Below are 16,574 nucleotides of genomic sequence, written 5' to 3'. Positions count from 1 at the left end.
TTGCCTATTTGTACAATGTTGTACTCTTGCTGCCAAGATTAGCAGGGTGCCAGTCACTAACTGGTGAGGGAGATTCTGCAGTGACAGGGCAATGCCAACGACAGGAATACAAATGTGGCATGCATGCACTTCTGGGGTAAAATTAGTTATTTTCTGGTTAACATCTGTTATCCTTGCTCTGTCTAAATGCAAGCTCAAACTGAGTTTCCAATAAAGGAAGAGTGACTCCACTGCCTCATAAACTTATTTATTTAAATTTCAACTTGAGCTACTGACCTATGTAAGCAACATATATGTATATGTTTATTTACCAAAGGTGCTAAGAAGATAGAGAAATATGACAGAAGGCAATAAAATATTCATATGCATTTTTTTTATATTTCTTTAGAAAAAAGCACCAGTATAAACATTAAACTACCCATACAGTTCGACAACACAACTGAGGTTTATTAGTTTTATACAGAATAATAAGTGTGCATATAATTTATCAAATCATAAAGTCATCCAATAAAAAGCGCATCAATAAATAATATTTACATTCAAAATAATATGCGCATACAATGTGCATACAATACAAGAAACCACCCAAAATTTCTTAATAGGAAATTAATAATAAATGTATATAAAAAGTCCACAAAATCAATCTAAAGTCCACAAAGTAAATTAAGGTGCTTTTAGTGACATTGAAAGCCATATAAAGTGCTTCAGACGCTGCTCCTCCATGCACAACTTCTTACCAGAAATTTGGAACTCAAAGATATCAGTTTGTACTTTTGCACAACACTGGGGTCCAGGCAGCCAGCTCCTAGTTAATGACACCAATGGATATTTCTCATGGGCACTTTATCTCACTCTTTAACCATCACAGTACTCCACAGACAGTATTCAGATAACACAATGGAGGAGCCTCCTGGTGCAGTATGCTTACAACTTAATTATTATTTCAAAGGAACATACCCTCACATGACAGTAGAAACAATCAAGCAATATCAATAAGCAAGCACCACTGCGGGACCAGCTAGCATGCAAGATGATGTCACAAAACTGCTCCGACCGATGCGTTTCTCCTAAAAAGGCATCTTTTGTATAGGATTTTTAATGTCCTGTATTCAGATATTTTAAATGCTGCAGTCTCATGCCACACCAAGCACAAGTATATCTCTGTTTTTTTTTTTAAGTTTATTAATGATAGGATTATATTTGTGACACATTAATAAGAAATAACAACAGCAAAGATATTTTGAATTATTAAGAATAGACAAAATATCCATGCATTTTCCACTTGTCTGGACCCCAGAAATAGCTCTGTGTTGTAACTTATTACAAGAGAATACGTAGCATCTTACAACTGTGCTGTCCTGTTCAAATCGATTTTCAATAGGAAAGGGAAAGGGGGTAATTGGGATACAATAAGGGGTCTTCAGTGTAAAATATCTGATCCATTTTTAGGGTGCCCTAATGGGAAATAGTTTTTCATACTTTTATAATTAAAAAAAAATAAGCAACAGTTTTTGTACTGACTACATTGAAAAATCAACTTTGCGCACCATAAACAAAAAACAAACAAACAAAAAATAACCCCAAATTTTTCTATTTTGGTCAGTATTTAAAAAACAGTTATAGCATAAATAAAAAGTATACATTTAATTCTACAATTTGTCCAATTTAAAATATCTAAATTAGGATTCTGGTACAAAGCATTGCAATTGCAATTTTTTAACTTTTGCTTTTTTTTTATTGTGAGAGTAGAAAAAAAGTAACAAAGAAAATTAATAAAATTTAAATATATTTAAATGTTAAAGGATAGAAAAATGGAAATACCAAAAAGGTATCAGCAGGAAAATAATTACTTAGAGGAGAATGGAAAGTAGTTAAAATGGAAGTCTATGATAAAAATAAAATCCCTGCATCTATAGCTACCAACATTCTAAGCCCTTGTACACACGGTCGGAGAATCCGTCGGAATGTGTCCTATCAGACCGTGTTGTCGGATAATCCGACTGTGTGTGGTATGCATCGCACTGATTCCATCGGAATATCCTTCGGACCCAATTTTCCAACTTGTTGGAAATATTTCCCGACCAACTGGGCCGGTCGGACATACTCCGATCATGTGTAGAGAATTTTGATCGGACCAAGTGCCACGCATGCTCAGATCAAATTCCTACATCAAAGCTATTGGCTACTAGCCTGAACGTAGTCCCATCGTAACGAAATTACGTCATCACGTTCTGAAAGATCGGATTTTTCAACAACTTTGTCCGACCGTGTGTATGCAACAGTTTCGGACAAGATCCAACGGACAAAATCCGACGGGCAAAATCCGACGGATTTGGTTGTCGAAGTCTCCGACCGTGTGTACAGGGGCTTACACTAACCTTTCTAGCCCTGAAAAGAAAAACTCGCTATACATACTTTTTCTACAGGCGATCCGACCCGATCTCCAGCGGCGGAAGCTCTGATCCCACGCTTCGCTGTCAGCTGCGGCTTTGCTGTGTGGACGGGTGCAGAGGAAACGTCCGTCAACAGAAGCTCCATAGTAACTCTATGGGTGACGTCATTTCCCATTCATTTCACAGCCATTGTCGGACGTTTCCTCTGCAGAGCTTCCGGCGCTGGAGATCGGGTCGGATCACCTGTAGAAAAGGTATGTATAGCAAGTATTTTTTTACTTTTCAGAGATAGAGAGGTTAGTGTTAGAATGTTGGTGGCTATAGATGCAGGGATTTTAGTTTTATCATAGACTTCCACTTTTAGAGTTGATTTGGGTAAATTGAGGGTTAAAAAGGAACACATCATATGCAGATCAAAGCTCAACCCTTTGATCTGGAGACGGATGAAACAGAGTAGATACATAAAGTAACCATGGTACTTTGTATCTCTGTCTTGCCTCTGTGCTGTACATTGTGTCAGAAGATCCAGTTTTTGACAGCAGGTGTTGCATTTTCACAGCAACTCCTTATTGTCATTTTGACTAGATAATACAAGGGGGAGTATCAGCAAGGCAGAAGGACAGGGTGTAACACACATGGCCTGAATACTTCAATTACGTTTTATTTTGGGGTGTATTTAGCACACTCAATGTCCACAACTGGTTAATATTAACATCAACAATTCAGTTCCATTATTATTGGTGTTGCAGGTGTATAAAGGATAACACAGTGGTGGTTTATCCCGGATCAAATACAAAGTACAGATTTGCAATGGAGGCCTTTGCATTCATTGGAGATTATCCAGAGGTAAGCACACTGTATATATATATATATATATACTAACACCACTGTTATATAACACCAGACATTAGCCCTGGAAAGCAGGTATTTTTTCCACGTTATTTGGGTTGTGGTCCATTTAAGTGGGAAAATTTGAATCTCAGGGGCTCTCATCCCTGCAGGGTGAGGGGTTCCGGGGTGGGCCAGTTGCAGAGGAGAAAATCTATTTACAGTTCTCTCAGGATTAGTAAGTCCTCTTTTGGGACCTGGAATTCGGAGGTTTAGGGAGGCTTTAGGTGGGAAAGAGCCTCCAGCCTTGATTGCAGGGACTTAGGTCCAGAAGACAGCATTCCCCTGCGGGAGAGGCCTGAAAAAGAACAGAGAACTGTTAGTAGGGGTCTGTGAGGCCACTCAATAAGACAATTGTATATTGGCAGAGAAAAAAAAATAAAACTGAGCTAAAGACTTTTCTTTAGCCCAGGAGCATATTCTGATGTCACACATACATTCACAACCTCAATGCCAGCTGACCCTAACAAAGTTGAAAGCCTGGAAAAAGGCCATCTTGTCTATGGCTACTTACCTAAAGCTGAACTCTAGGCAGATATAAAAAACACAAATGAATGTACATAAAGTAAAATTCCAGCTTTAACGTGACTTTAAATAGTTTGTTGCGGCCAAGCTGGCCCCATCAAACTATTTTTGTTACAGAACGATGCACCCACTGTTTGCAATAATGAACTGTTGTAGAATTATCAACCTACACCAACACAGGTTGAACTAGATAGACTAGTGTCTTTATTCAACCCTACCAACTATGAAACTATACAGCATATATGACCAAAAGTTTTGAGAATGACCCAAAAATTTATTTTCACAACGTCTGCTGCCTCAGTTTTTATGATGGCAACTTGCATATACTCCAGAATGTTATGAAGATTGATCAGATAAATTGCAATTAATTGCAAAATCTCTCTTTGCCATGAAAATGAACTTAATCCCATAAAAAACATTTCCACTGCATTTGTGAAGAAGGTTTCAGGGCGCCCAAAAATGTCCAACATGTGCCAGGATCATCTCCTACAGTTGATTCAGCTGTGGAAGTGGGTCACCACCAGTGCAGAGCCTTCTCAGGAATGACAGCAGGTTGGTGTGAGCATATCTGCGCACACAGTGAGGCAAAGGGGGTTATTTACTAAAGGAAAATCCACTTTGCACTGAAAGTGCGCTGGGCAGTAAAGTCGCTGTAGACCCGAGGGGGACATGCAAGGAAAATAAAAAAACGCATTTTAGCTTGCACATGATTGGATGATAAAATCAGCAGAGCTTCCACTCATTTCAGATCTACCCCTTATGCCCCATACACACAATCAGAAATTCTGCCAGCAAAAGTCTGATGTGAGCTTTTGGTCAGAAATTCCACCCATGTGTATACTCCTTCGGACTTTTGCTGGCAGAATTCCAGCCAGCAAAAGATTGAGAGCAGGTTCTCTATTTTTCAGTCGGAAAAAGTTCCTATCCGGAAATGCGTTCGTCTGTATGCAATTCGGATTCGCAAAAAAAAATCACACATGCTCGGAAACAATTTTAAGCATTGAACTTCATTTTTGCAGCTCGTCGTAGTGTTGAATGTCACTGCGTTCTTGACGGTTGAAAGTTCAGAGAACTTTTGTGTGACCGTGTGTAGGCAAGGCAAGCTTGAGCGGAATTCCGTTGGAAAAACCATCCAAGTTTTTTCTGACGGAGTTTCTGATCGTGTGTATGGGGCATTAGATTTAGAGTGACTGCACTTCCAAGTGCACTTGCAGTGAAAAGTGGATTTGCCTTTCGTAAATAACCCCCAAAGTCTTTTGGAGGGTGACCTGGTGTCAAGAAGGGCAGCAAAGAAGCCACTTCTCTCCAGGAAAAACATCCGGGGAAGACTAATATTCTGCAAAAAGTACAGGGATTGGACTGCTGAGGACTGGGGTAAAGCCATTTTCTCTGCTAAATCCCCTTTCCGATTGTTTGGGGCAATCTGGAAAAAATCTTGTCCAGAGAAACAAAGGTGAGCGCTACCATCAGTCCTGTGTCATGTCAACAGTAAAACATCCTGGGGCCATTCATGTGTGGGGTTGCTTCTCAGCCAAGGGAGTGGGCTCACTCAAAATTTTGCCTAAGAACACAGCCAAGAATAAAGAATAGTACAAAAAACATCCTCCGAGAGCAACTTCCCCCAACCTACCAAGGACAGTTTGGTGATGAACAATGCCTTTTCCAGCATGAGTTGATTGGCAGCATGCCAGGGCGAAATGTAGAGGTCTTGAAAAAGAAGGGTCAACACTGCAAATATGGACTCTTTGCATAAAATGAATGTAATTGTCAATAAAATCCTTTGACGCTTATGAAATGCTTGTAATTATACTTCAGTATACCATAGTAACATATGACAAAAATGTCTAAAAACACTGAAGCAGCAGACTTTGTGACAATGTATATTTGTGTCATTCTCAAAACTTTTGGCCACGGCTGTACTATAGTATTTTACAGCGCACACAGCGGTCACATAGATATGTAATAGAAATAGTTAATTTGGGACATCTTGGCCAAACAAACCATTTAAAGTCATATTAAACCTGAAATTCCACTTTAAAGTGTATCTAAAGCCAATATTTTTTCAGTTTCCAATGACGTGGAGAAAGGTTAGAGTGATCCAAATAAAACTTGCAGCGCCACTGTAATCTGAGACAGAAATCTCCCCACTGGTCGCAGTGAAGGGAGCTGCCATCAGTGCATCATTCAGAAGTACAGGAGCATCATCAAAGAGAAGAAAAGTATATTACCATGCCGCTCCAGCCTCCCCCCCTGACATGTTTCGCCCCGCTCACCAGGGCTTGGTCACAGAGGTGACAGAACCCCCAGTTGAGTTTTTATAGCTTTCTCTCTTCCCTCTCATGAGCATTGCTCTTTTGCTTTGTCCTGGTGACTACTATCACTGAGCAAAAAAAAAAAAAGAAAGAAAATAAAATTTTGCACTGCCACCAGAATAGGAAAAAAAATAAAATCTTCCAATAGGGACACTTGTTCTGGTGGCAACTGTCTAACAGGGCACTTTTTTCATTTTGAATAGATTTCCTATTGCTTTTTATTGTTTCAACAGGGCAGGAAGACAGGAATCTACAAAATAGGGCAAAAAACTGCCGTTTTAACCAGTCTCGACTCAACTTAAAAAAAAAAAAAAAAAAAATTATCTTTAGATATTTATCAGATGTGTTTTTTTAAAGCAAACAGTGCAAGTACCTGAATTAGACCTACTGTCAGATTCTTGCTGTCCCTGTACAGCAGTGCTGAAGTGTAAAAGGAAAAAGCAGCTCATGGCGCCAACCAGTTCACGCGCTGCAAGAAGCATGCTGAGAGGCTGAGAGGAAAACTAAAGTCGCAATGGGGAAATCTGTGAATATTGCAGAAAAAGCTGATTTTGTTAATTTACCTTTTTAATAGGCTTTTAATGTTTATCATGATATTTTTGGCTGAAGTTCTAATTGCTTTCAGGTTTACATAAACTGCATTGTTATCTTATGTAAGACGGGGGCTCCAAATACACGTTGTACCCAGGGCTGTATCACAAAATCAATGGAAGCTTCCAGCAAATACAGACACAGACGATCTTTAATATCGGAGTCTCAGCAGCACTTTATCTCTCAGGGCCCTGTGAGCATGAAAAGAAAGACTCTCACTGAAAAAGGTAAAGACAAGCTTAAAGCCTAAGTGTATCTAAAATGAAAACTGATCTTTACTGTATCTGAGCACCACAAACCAAAAACACTATTTAATTAATTTTTACTATTCAAAGCAAACTCCCCCATCTACTCTTCTATCCATCTATGTCTCCATGCTTTATTTTGTTGAGAAAGCACTTAAAAAAAAAAAAAACACCCACCTAGCATTTCTGGCTGTGGCCATCTTGAGTAAGGGCAAATGATTTATCTAAAATTTACTTCCTGGAATCTATCTGCCCTTAGCTCAGGCATGCATGCCAGAGAGTGGGGTTAGCTGAGAAAAACCCTCCTCCCCTCCTGAAGACTCCTGGTATGTATGACATCATTTTCCTAGGCAAGACAGCAGGAAGTAACTGAAGAAATGTAAAACAAAGTTCAAAACAAGTAAATAAAATATACCTTCCTATTTACTAATGCTAGCAGCATAAGGCATAATCAGTGGCGTTGCTACGGGGGGGGGGGGGCAGGGGGGGGTTCCGCACATGGGTGACACCCGCCCAAGGGATGACACCATCCCGAGGGTGACAAAAGCCCTGGCTCCCTTTGGAATTTTTTTTCTTCCAGCGCTGCTGTGTCTTCATCCACCTACTTCGCTGCTGAGCCTGTCACTATCTCAGCTGCACACTGTCCTCTACTCTCCAGCTGCTGCCCGGGCATACCATTTACCTGAGCCGCCCTGGCCCCCGAGCTGGTATGGTAATGGGCAGGGGGGGGCTCGGCTTGCGATGAGGAGTGTCCGCCGGAGCGGGGACCACTGAAATACATGGATTTTGACTTGTCATGCGACTTCAAATGTGTCAAGTTGCACAATAATTCGCAGTAGTCGAAACAGAGCCTAAATCCTTTTTTATTGTTGATTTAAATGTCAGTCTAATGCCGCGTACACACGAGCGGACTGTATGGCGTACTTAGTTCATCATACAATCCGACGGACAGTCCGTTGTACTTTCCACTGAACGGACTTGACCACACACGGATACCCAAACAGTCCGTCGAAAGCTTGCGCGATGACGTGTACAGCACGTACGATGGGACTAGAAATAGGAAGTCCAATACACAGCAAAGCACCCTTCCGCCGTGTAAATCCTTTCTGGGCATGCGCCATTCTTAGTCCATCGAACTAGCCTACTGACGAGCGGATTGTCCGCTGAAACCAAAGTACGACGGACAGAATTTTGAAAAATCCGAAATTCTTAGTACGCCGGACTGCACGCTGAAAAAGTCCGTTGAAGCCCACACACAAGCGGACTGTCCGCTGAAATGTGTTTCGACGGACTAAGTACGCCATACAGTCCGCTCGTGTGTACGCGGCATAAGTAATTAAATTCAACAACTGTATTTTCAGCTACAGGCAGCTTTAATTCCATCATACGAATAGCTGACTTGGATTTGGTGGTCACTTAGGCCATCTTCTGGTTGATCCTTGAAATGCAAAAGACTTTTCATTTAATATCCCAGCCAGCAGATAAAGTATGGGCAGAACTGCAATGATGTACCCACCGTGCATGTGTGCGGAAGCCCTCGGTTGCGGCACGGTGCTCTGAAGGTCTGTCACAGTACCTTCAGAGCGAATGCGCCGGTGACGCCAGGGGCTGCATCTAGTGTGAATATCTCCTAAATGGTGCCCGTTTAGGCGATATTCATTTTAACTACAGGTAAGCCTTAATATAGCAAATCAAATTTGCTAGTTGCTTGATTGTTGTTAACGACACTACTATTGCCAACAGGGCCGTCTTTAAGGCAGGGCAAAAGGGGCAGCTGCCCTGGGCCCTGTCATTGTTGTAGGGCCCAAAGCAGCTGCCTCATACTTGCCAACTACCCCAGTTTAAATTCCCTTGTTCCTTGAAGTTTTAGTCCCGTGCTGTATCCTGATATCTCAGTGCGAAATGCTGCTACTCATGCTGCCCAGCTCTGCCCTATGTGTACAGATGACTCACCAGCAGACCCTGTGTTTACATGTAAATAATCGTCATTCATATGTAAATAGCAGCAGCATTTTTATGTAAAAGATTGAGGCTGGCTGCATTGATATGTAAATAAAGGTAGCATTCATATGTATATCATGCCCCTCTGCAGTGAGGAGATGATGTTCTGTAACCTTTAGCAGCCAATCAGTGAGCAGTATTACTGTGCAGTAATCTCTAGCAATCAATCAACAAGCAGAAATCATGTGCTGCAACCTCTTGCAATCAGGCAGTAAGAGGTAATGATATGCTGTAACCTCTGGCAACCCATTACAATCGCTGCCTGATCTGATACAGTAAATTGATTTTAAGTCTAGCTGATATTTATTGTATGTCTCAGAGCATGTGGAGAATGAAATTGCATGGGGGGGGCCCAAGAAATTTTTTGCCCAGGGTCCAATCATTATCAAAGACGGCCCTGATTGCCAATATATGCAGTGTTCTATGTGGAAAATTTATATGGGGTGACACCAACCCTAGTGACACCACTGAACAGTAAAGTTCCACTTTAAAAATAAAAATCCGTTCAAGAGATGGTACTTATACGAAAAGTGTCCCTTGCTCTGGTCATTGGTTGTTTTGTTGAAATCTTTAGCCCTCTGCCCCCCATACCCCCACAGCATCCAGTGCTGTGTGGGTCAATACAGCTGCTGGACCTGTCATAAGCACTCATCCAGGGCTGGTGCAAGGATTTATGACACCTTGGCGAAACCTCATTGCCCATCAAATGCAGCCTACCAGCGCCGATCAATGCTGCCTACCAGTGACCATCAATGAATGTTTGCTTGCTTCCATTCATTCGAGAGTCGAGACACAGACACAGTCTGACACTATGTGCGAACAGAGCGGTGGTTGCCTGCTGATGTTGAGACTTAGTTGGTTGCTGCAGAGAGGGGGGGGCTATCCCTGCCAGGAGAAGGCAGTGATTATAATCGCATGTAAGATCCAGCAGGCTGGTTGTACCCAAGTTGATCGATTGATCAACTTGGTACATTCAGTTTGCCTATTAATGGTTTGAATCTCGGCCAGTTCAGCAGGATATTCAAACTGTCTATGGATGGCTTAATTGTTCCTGACAGAACTCTTCACAGAAGAACTCCGTATGTTACACAGCTGCAAGTGTACGGCTCATCTGTATGCCAGGGCTCCACCCTAATGTAGACTTTCACATAAATGTGCCTTTGCCCCCCAGATCTGGGAAATGATGGGTGTGTGATTGAGAAGAGAGCAACACACACACACACACACACACACACACACACACGCTTTTACCAAAGTTTAGGACCAGCGGAATTTAGGGGCGATAAAAGGCAGAAGAGTCACGTTTAGAAAAGGAGTGTTTTGGCGGAAAGATGCCAAACGCGGCAAAAATGTGCGTTAATGCTAGGCACATTTAGTGCTTGGGCATTTTTTCATTTGAATGACCAGAATAAATTATTTATTCTGGCCAATGAAATGAATAAACGCCAAAGTGCTTGACGGGTAAACGCAGCTAAGCGCAGTACTCATATTTACCAGCACCAAGCGTTTGTTTGCTGTCAGAAGAAAAACGTCCAGGGTTATCAGCATCCAGTGTGCATGAGGACTAACTGGTGACAGATGGCTGTGTTCTGATTCTCTCAATTAATGTGACCCCCAGCATTAGGAAAAATTTGTGGAAAGGGGCATACTTGGAAAATAAGCAAATAAATAACTACCTTGCCCTCTGATCCAGTCAGAAAAAGTCTTTCTATGACACTTTCTGAATGTCAGTCTCCTGGTTCCCCCACAAATGTTACTGGCACCTCCTCCTGAGCTCCATGTCACTGATGTATCTTGTAATTCGGTGGTCTTTAAACTTTCTAAACAAAGGGCCAGCTTACTGTCCTTTGGACTTTGAGGGAACCGAAATGTGGCCAGTAGAAAATGCCCTGGCATCAATGGGAGTAAACAATACCTCATCATTGGTATTAAAAGGAGGAACAGTGCCCCATTGCTGCTATCAGGGGAAGAAACTGTGCCCCATGATTGTTGTCAGTGAGAGAAATGATGCCCCATTGTTGATGTCAGTGGGATGAATCGTGACCCCTCATTGTTGTCAGTGGGATAAATGGTGACGCCTCATTGATGTCATTTTTTTGTTGTTCAAAATGAACAGACTTTACTCCGTGTGCGGGCAAGTCCGTTCATTTCAAAAGTCCGGCGGACTAGCACACAGATGGGCGGATTGTCCGCGGGACTACAATTTCGAGTCAAGACTTCTTTCTAAGTCCGCCGGACTTTTGAGAAGAAAAAGTCAGGCGGAGCCCACACACGGGCGGATTGTCTGCCGGACTCTGGTCCGCCGGACTATGTCTGCTGGATAGTCCGATCGTGTGTACGCGGCATTAGAGGAATGGTGCCTTGTATCAATGGGAGAAATATTGCCCCAAGGGCTGTATTAAGGGTCGCATCTGGTACTCGGGTCACAGTTTGGAGACCACTGCTGTAATAAATGGAGGTCAGATAGATAAACACACAGTGAGCTATCAGCTTTATTATGTCTTGTGCTAATGTACTGCAGAAATTAAAAGAATATATCTGATTGGTTGGAATGTTATATTGTACAGCTCTTGAACTAATAATTGTGCTGTTTTGGTCTCTCAAAAACGGTAGCAGCCAATTGAATTTCAGTCGTCAGAACAAAGAAGGGTCGTTTTTAAGAGCCTCCTGTGGGATACTGCATATGGCTCATTTCTTGGTTAAATATGACTGTATCTTCTGCACTACAATTTCAAAATGTCCATCCTTTTTGCAGGTGAAGAGAAAACCTTTGCGGTGAATGGAAACACGTTGGTGATTGCACTATCAGTAATGGCCACTGTGGGGATGATCTCAGTAACGCTAAATATCTTCATGAAGAGAGCCAGGACTGCCAGTTATCAGAGACTTCATACACAAGATTTCTGATCCCTGTAGAAGCAAAATGACCTGCACTAAAACATCACTGAGTTGTACATAATTATTAAGATCAATAAGAAACCAACATTTCTTTGGGCATTGCTGGAGCTTAGATTGCTATTCCCGTGTTTAAAGTACTCTGGTACTTAAAACTTTCAACTTTCCATCTATTAAATCTTCTGCCCTTATTGTTTTAAGTTTGGATAGTAAAACATTTTTTTTCTGCAAGTAAATACCTTATACAGCCAACTTCCTGTTTCTTGTCTGGTCATTAGCCTAGGCTTATGACATCATGCACAGCGAGAGAGAGAGTTTGCCAGGAAGGGAGAGGGGATGAGTCATAAGAGGGCCAATAAGAGATGCAGAGCTGCAGAGCTGAAGGTGTGCCTCTGCGTGTCTGTGTAAATCCAGGAAGTGAACAGGCAGCAGATTCAGCTGCCCACAGTTAAAATGGATGCAGCCAGACTTAGTGGAGGGAGATTACTGCAGCATATTTGGCCAGTACAGAATCACAGTATATATAAAATAATATGCAAAGTGGTTGGAGGGAAGCTTCAGAATGGCAAAGATGTTTATATTACAAATTATGTAAGCAGACTGCAGCTCCTCTTTAAACTGGTTCATATTCTCTTTGTCTGAGAACTGACATATTTAGCCAAATGCCAATCACAAAAACGCACTGGGGTTGATTTACTAAAATTAAAGAATGCAAAATCTCCTGCATCTGTGCAAGGCAGCCAATCAGCTTCTACCGTTGGCTTGTTCAATTAACCGTTGACAATAAAAACTGGAAGCTGATTGGTTTCTTTCTCTTTTTTTTTTTTTTTTCATTGAAAATGTATTAATGATTTTAAGTTATACAAGGATATCAAAATGTTATCAATCACAGATACAATAAGAAGAACAAATGTAGAAGAATTACACTAAAGCATCCAATTAAATCACAGAAAGGTAGCCATTTGACAAGTGTGGGGGATTAGAGTACAGCATAGTACCAGAGAACAAATGAATATAGCGTTAACCTCCAGCTTGACAAACCTTCCTTGGTGAAAAAAAAAAAAAAAAACAAGGAGTACTAGGAAAGGGGAAGGGACACCATTGGTCAGTAGACTAAGGAATCAAACAGCAAAGCATTATAGGGGTAGTTGAACATAAGAGATAACTATCTATCATTCTGGGAGGGACCTTTCTGGACAGTAGTTGAAGTCTTCCCAGACTCCCCAAATTTTGCTAAACCATAAAACAGAGAGTCCTCAATAGATGCAGTCAGATATTCCATCCTACGGATGTCAGCTATATTGGATAGAAGCTGAAAGCTAGTAGGGGTAGTGGTGGACAACCAACATGGTATTGCTCTTTTAGCTGCTAAGAGTATAAAGGCCATCAGTTTCTGTGCTGATTTTGGAATACCCAGGAGAGGTAGTCCTAACAGGTAACATAAAGGGTTTAAGGGTATAGTCATGTACAAAAGGTCTTGTAAAAGGATCTGGACATAGGCCCAGAAGGGTCTGATGAGGGGACAGTCCCAATAAACAATGATAATGGGAGCCTATCTCCTCGTCACATCTCCAGCACATTCGGGAGGCCTCTGGATTACGGACTAGTGTGTGTGTATCATTAGTACTTGTGTATTGTGGGTGCACAGTGGTCTGTGAGTACCTGTGTACTGTCTTGTTGAGTATTAGTGTCAGAAAGCTAGTTGTTATGTAATTTGGACTGGGTATAATCTCTAATCCTCATTAAATTAATAGGTACAATGACTGGCGGGTGTGGAGAGGCGACTCGGTGTACATCTTGCGGCATGTATGCGTTCCTTGATCATCTGATCGAGGGTGAATACTGCTGTGCAAAATGTAAGCACATTGTTTCCCTGGAAGCCCAGGTTCTGAATCTGGGGAAGCAACTGTCAGCACTGAGAGGCCCCTCCACCCTAAATGAGAACCAGGATAGTACACGGCAGGTGCCGGCAGGGGCCAGCACAGAGGTGGGTGGAGACAAGGAGGTGCAGGCAGTAGCAGAGAGTAGATGGGTGACAGTCAGGAAGGGTAGAGGGGCTAGTGCCAGGGAGGCCGATCCAGGGCTGGAGCATCCCAATAAGTACGCTCCATTGAGTGACATTGGTGATCCCAGTCAGGGACCAGCACTGCTGGAGCTGAGGGATTCTCCTAGCTGCCAGGAGAAGAACTCCTCCAGTGAGAGTGGGGGGGGGGAGCGAAGGGAAAGGAAAGACAGATTCTGGTGGTAGGGGACTCAATTCTTAGGAGGACAGAGAGGCCAATCTGTAACAACAACCTGAAGTGCCGAACTGTATGTTGTCTGCCGGGCGCTCGGGTTCAGCACATCACGGATCTGGTGGACAGATTACTGGGAGGGGCTGGGGAAGACCCAGCTGTCATGGTGCACGTTGGCACCAATGACAAAGTCAGAGGCAGATGGAGTGTCCTAAAGAATGATTTTAGGGACTTGGGAGCTAAGTTGAGGAAAAGGACCTCCAAGGTAGTATTCTCAGGAATACTACCAGTACATCGAGCCACACCAGAAAGGAAGAGGGAGATTAGGGAAGTAAACAAGTGGCTCAAAAGCTGTTGTAGTAAGGAGGGGTTTGGGTTCCTGGAGGACTGGGACGACTTCTCAGTCGACAACCGTTACTATAGAAGGGATGGACTGCACCTAAATGAGGAGGGTGCAGATCAGCTGGGATTGAGGATGGCCAAAAAGTTAGAGGGTTTTTTAAACTAGGTGATGGGGGGGTGGGTTCAGAGATAGAGATAGTCAGCGTGGAGCATATTCCAGAGGGTAATATTAGGGGCATTAGTGGTGGGGTAACCGAAGCACATAAACCCAAGGTAAATATAGTAGCAAGTCCTAGTTGTAATCTTGGAACACCCAAGAGGATAGTGTGTGACCGGTCAAAATATATTAATACATTAAGATGTTTGTTCGCCAATGCCAGAAGTCTGCCAAGCAAAATAGGCGAGTTGGAAGCTCTGGTGCATCAGGAGAGCTATGATGTAATCGGTATTGCTGAAACTTGGCTTCATTCCTCACATGACTGGGCTATTAATATTCCTGGCTATGCACTCTTTCGGAAAGACAGAGTAAAAAGGAAAGGTGGAGGGGTCTGTCTGTATGTGAGAAATAATCTCAAAGCGAGTGAGAAAGAGGACCTGGTGGGCGGAGAGTGTGATGAGTCTGAGGCATTATGGGTAGAACTGCATACAGATGCGCGTAGTTCAAAGTTAATCATTGGAGTTTGTTATAGACCACCCAATGTTAATGAGGAGGTGGAGACTCAGCTCCTTGCACAGATAGAAAGGGCTGCAAGGGCTGGGACAGTGATAATAATGGGGGATTTTAACTACCCAGAAATTGACTGGGGTAATGGCACTGCTGGGACAGTTAAAGGGCAAAAATTTGTAAACCTATTACAGGACAATTTTATGGTACAGTTTATTGAGGCCCCAACTAGGAATGATGCTCTGTTGGACCTGGTAATCTCAAACCATGCAGAACGTATTACTAATGTTCAGATAAAGGAACATCTGGGTAGCAGTGACCATAACATGATTTCACTTGATGTTAGCTGTAAGCAAAAATCACATACGGGAAAGATAAAAACACTTAATTTCAAGAGAGCAAATTTTCCAAGGATGAGGGCTGCTCTCCAGGACTTAGACTGGGAGAGAATATTGGCACCAATGGGAACAGAACAGAAATGGGAATTCTTCAAAAAGCTTGTTTGTGATCTCACGGCAAAGTATATTCCCATGGGCAATAAGTTTAAAAGGTTCAAAATAAAGCCGATGTGGCTCACGGCCAAAGTTAAAAAAGCTATAAACTATAAAAAAAGAGCTTTCAAAAAATATAAAAATGAAGGAACACTAGTGTCATTTAAATGTTACAAGGAATTTAACAGAATATGTAAAAAGGAAATCAAGGATGCAAAAATTCAAAATGAAAGACAGATTGCAAAAGACAGTAGGACAAACCCCAAAAAATTCTTCAAATATATTAATAGTAAAAAGGTTAAGTCTGAGCATGTAGGCCCTTTGCAAAATAATCTGGAGTGGGTGACTGGGGACAAAGAGAAGGCTAACTTATTAAATACTTTCTTCAGCTCTGTGTATACAAAGCAGCATGGGGGAGCTCATGTCCACAATGGGGGTGGTACTGACGCAGCCCCTAATCCACAATGGCTCATAAGTGATATGGTCCAGAAATATTTGGACAGAATAAAGGTGGAGAAAGCACCTGGACCTGAAGGCATCCACCCAAGGATCCTAAAAGAATTGAGCTCTGTAATTTCAAAGCCATTGTATCTCATTTTTAGGGACTCATTAATGACAGGAATAGTACCACTGGATTGGCGCAGGGCCAATGTGGTGCCTATATTTAAAAAGGGAACAAAGTCTTTACCAAGTAATTATAGACCCGTTAGTTTAACTTCTATAGTTGGGAAGATACTGGAGGGATTAATAAAAGACCACATAGATGAGTTCTTGCAGGAAAAAAATATTTTGAGCAACAGACAGCATGGATTCATGAAAGACAGGAGTTGTCAGACAAACCTGATTTCTTTTTATGAGGTGGTAAGTAAAACCTTGGACAGAGGGGTGGCGGTGGACGTGATATATTTGGATTTTGCAAAAGCGTTCGATACTGTTCCGCACATACGGCTCATGTGTAAGGTAAAGTCTACAGGTTTGGAAACATCAGTTTGT

The 16,574-nt window shown here is 42.1% G+C and overlaps 1 protein-coding gene across 1 annotated transcript in view; it reads left to right on the top strand.

The window, feature by feature from the left end:
- LOC143939278 (uncharacterized) overlaps nucleotides 1-12,102 on the top strand; it is a 70,855-nt gene extending 58,753 nt beyond the window's left edge. Inside the window, exons 11-13 of the mRNA XM_077460955.1 lie at nucleotides 3,143-3,239; nucleotides 6,744-6,936; nucleotides 11,711-12,102. Of these exons, the coding sequence (XP_077317081.1) occupies nucleotides 3,143-3,239; nucleotides 6,744-6,936; nucleotides 11,711-11,862 (442 nt within the window). The 3' untranslated portion in view covers nucleotides 11,863-12,102. The remainder of the gene's footprint in view (nucleotides 1-3,142; nucleotides 3,240-6,743; nucleotides 6,937-11,710) is intronic.
- Nucleotides 12,103-16,574: the final 4,472 nt, after the last annotated feature.

This window comes from Lithobates pipiens, unplaced genomic scaffold, assembly GCF_037356315.1.
Source record: "Lithobates pipiens isolate NorthernLeopardFrog02 unplaced genomic scaffold, aLitPip1_a1.2 Scaffold_10, whole genome shotgun sequence".
Classification (NCBI taxonomy): Eukaryota; Metazoa; Chordata; class Amphibia; order Anura; family Ranidae; genus Lithobates; species Lithobates pipiens.
The sequence above is the reverse complement of the archived record's forward strand: the minus strand, read 5'-3'. Positions and strand labels throughout refer to the sequence as shown.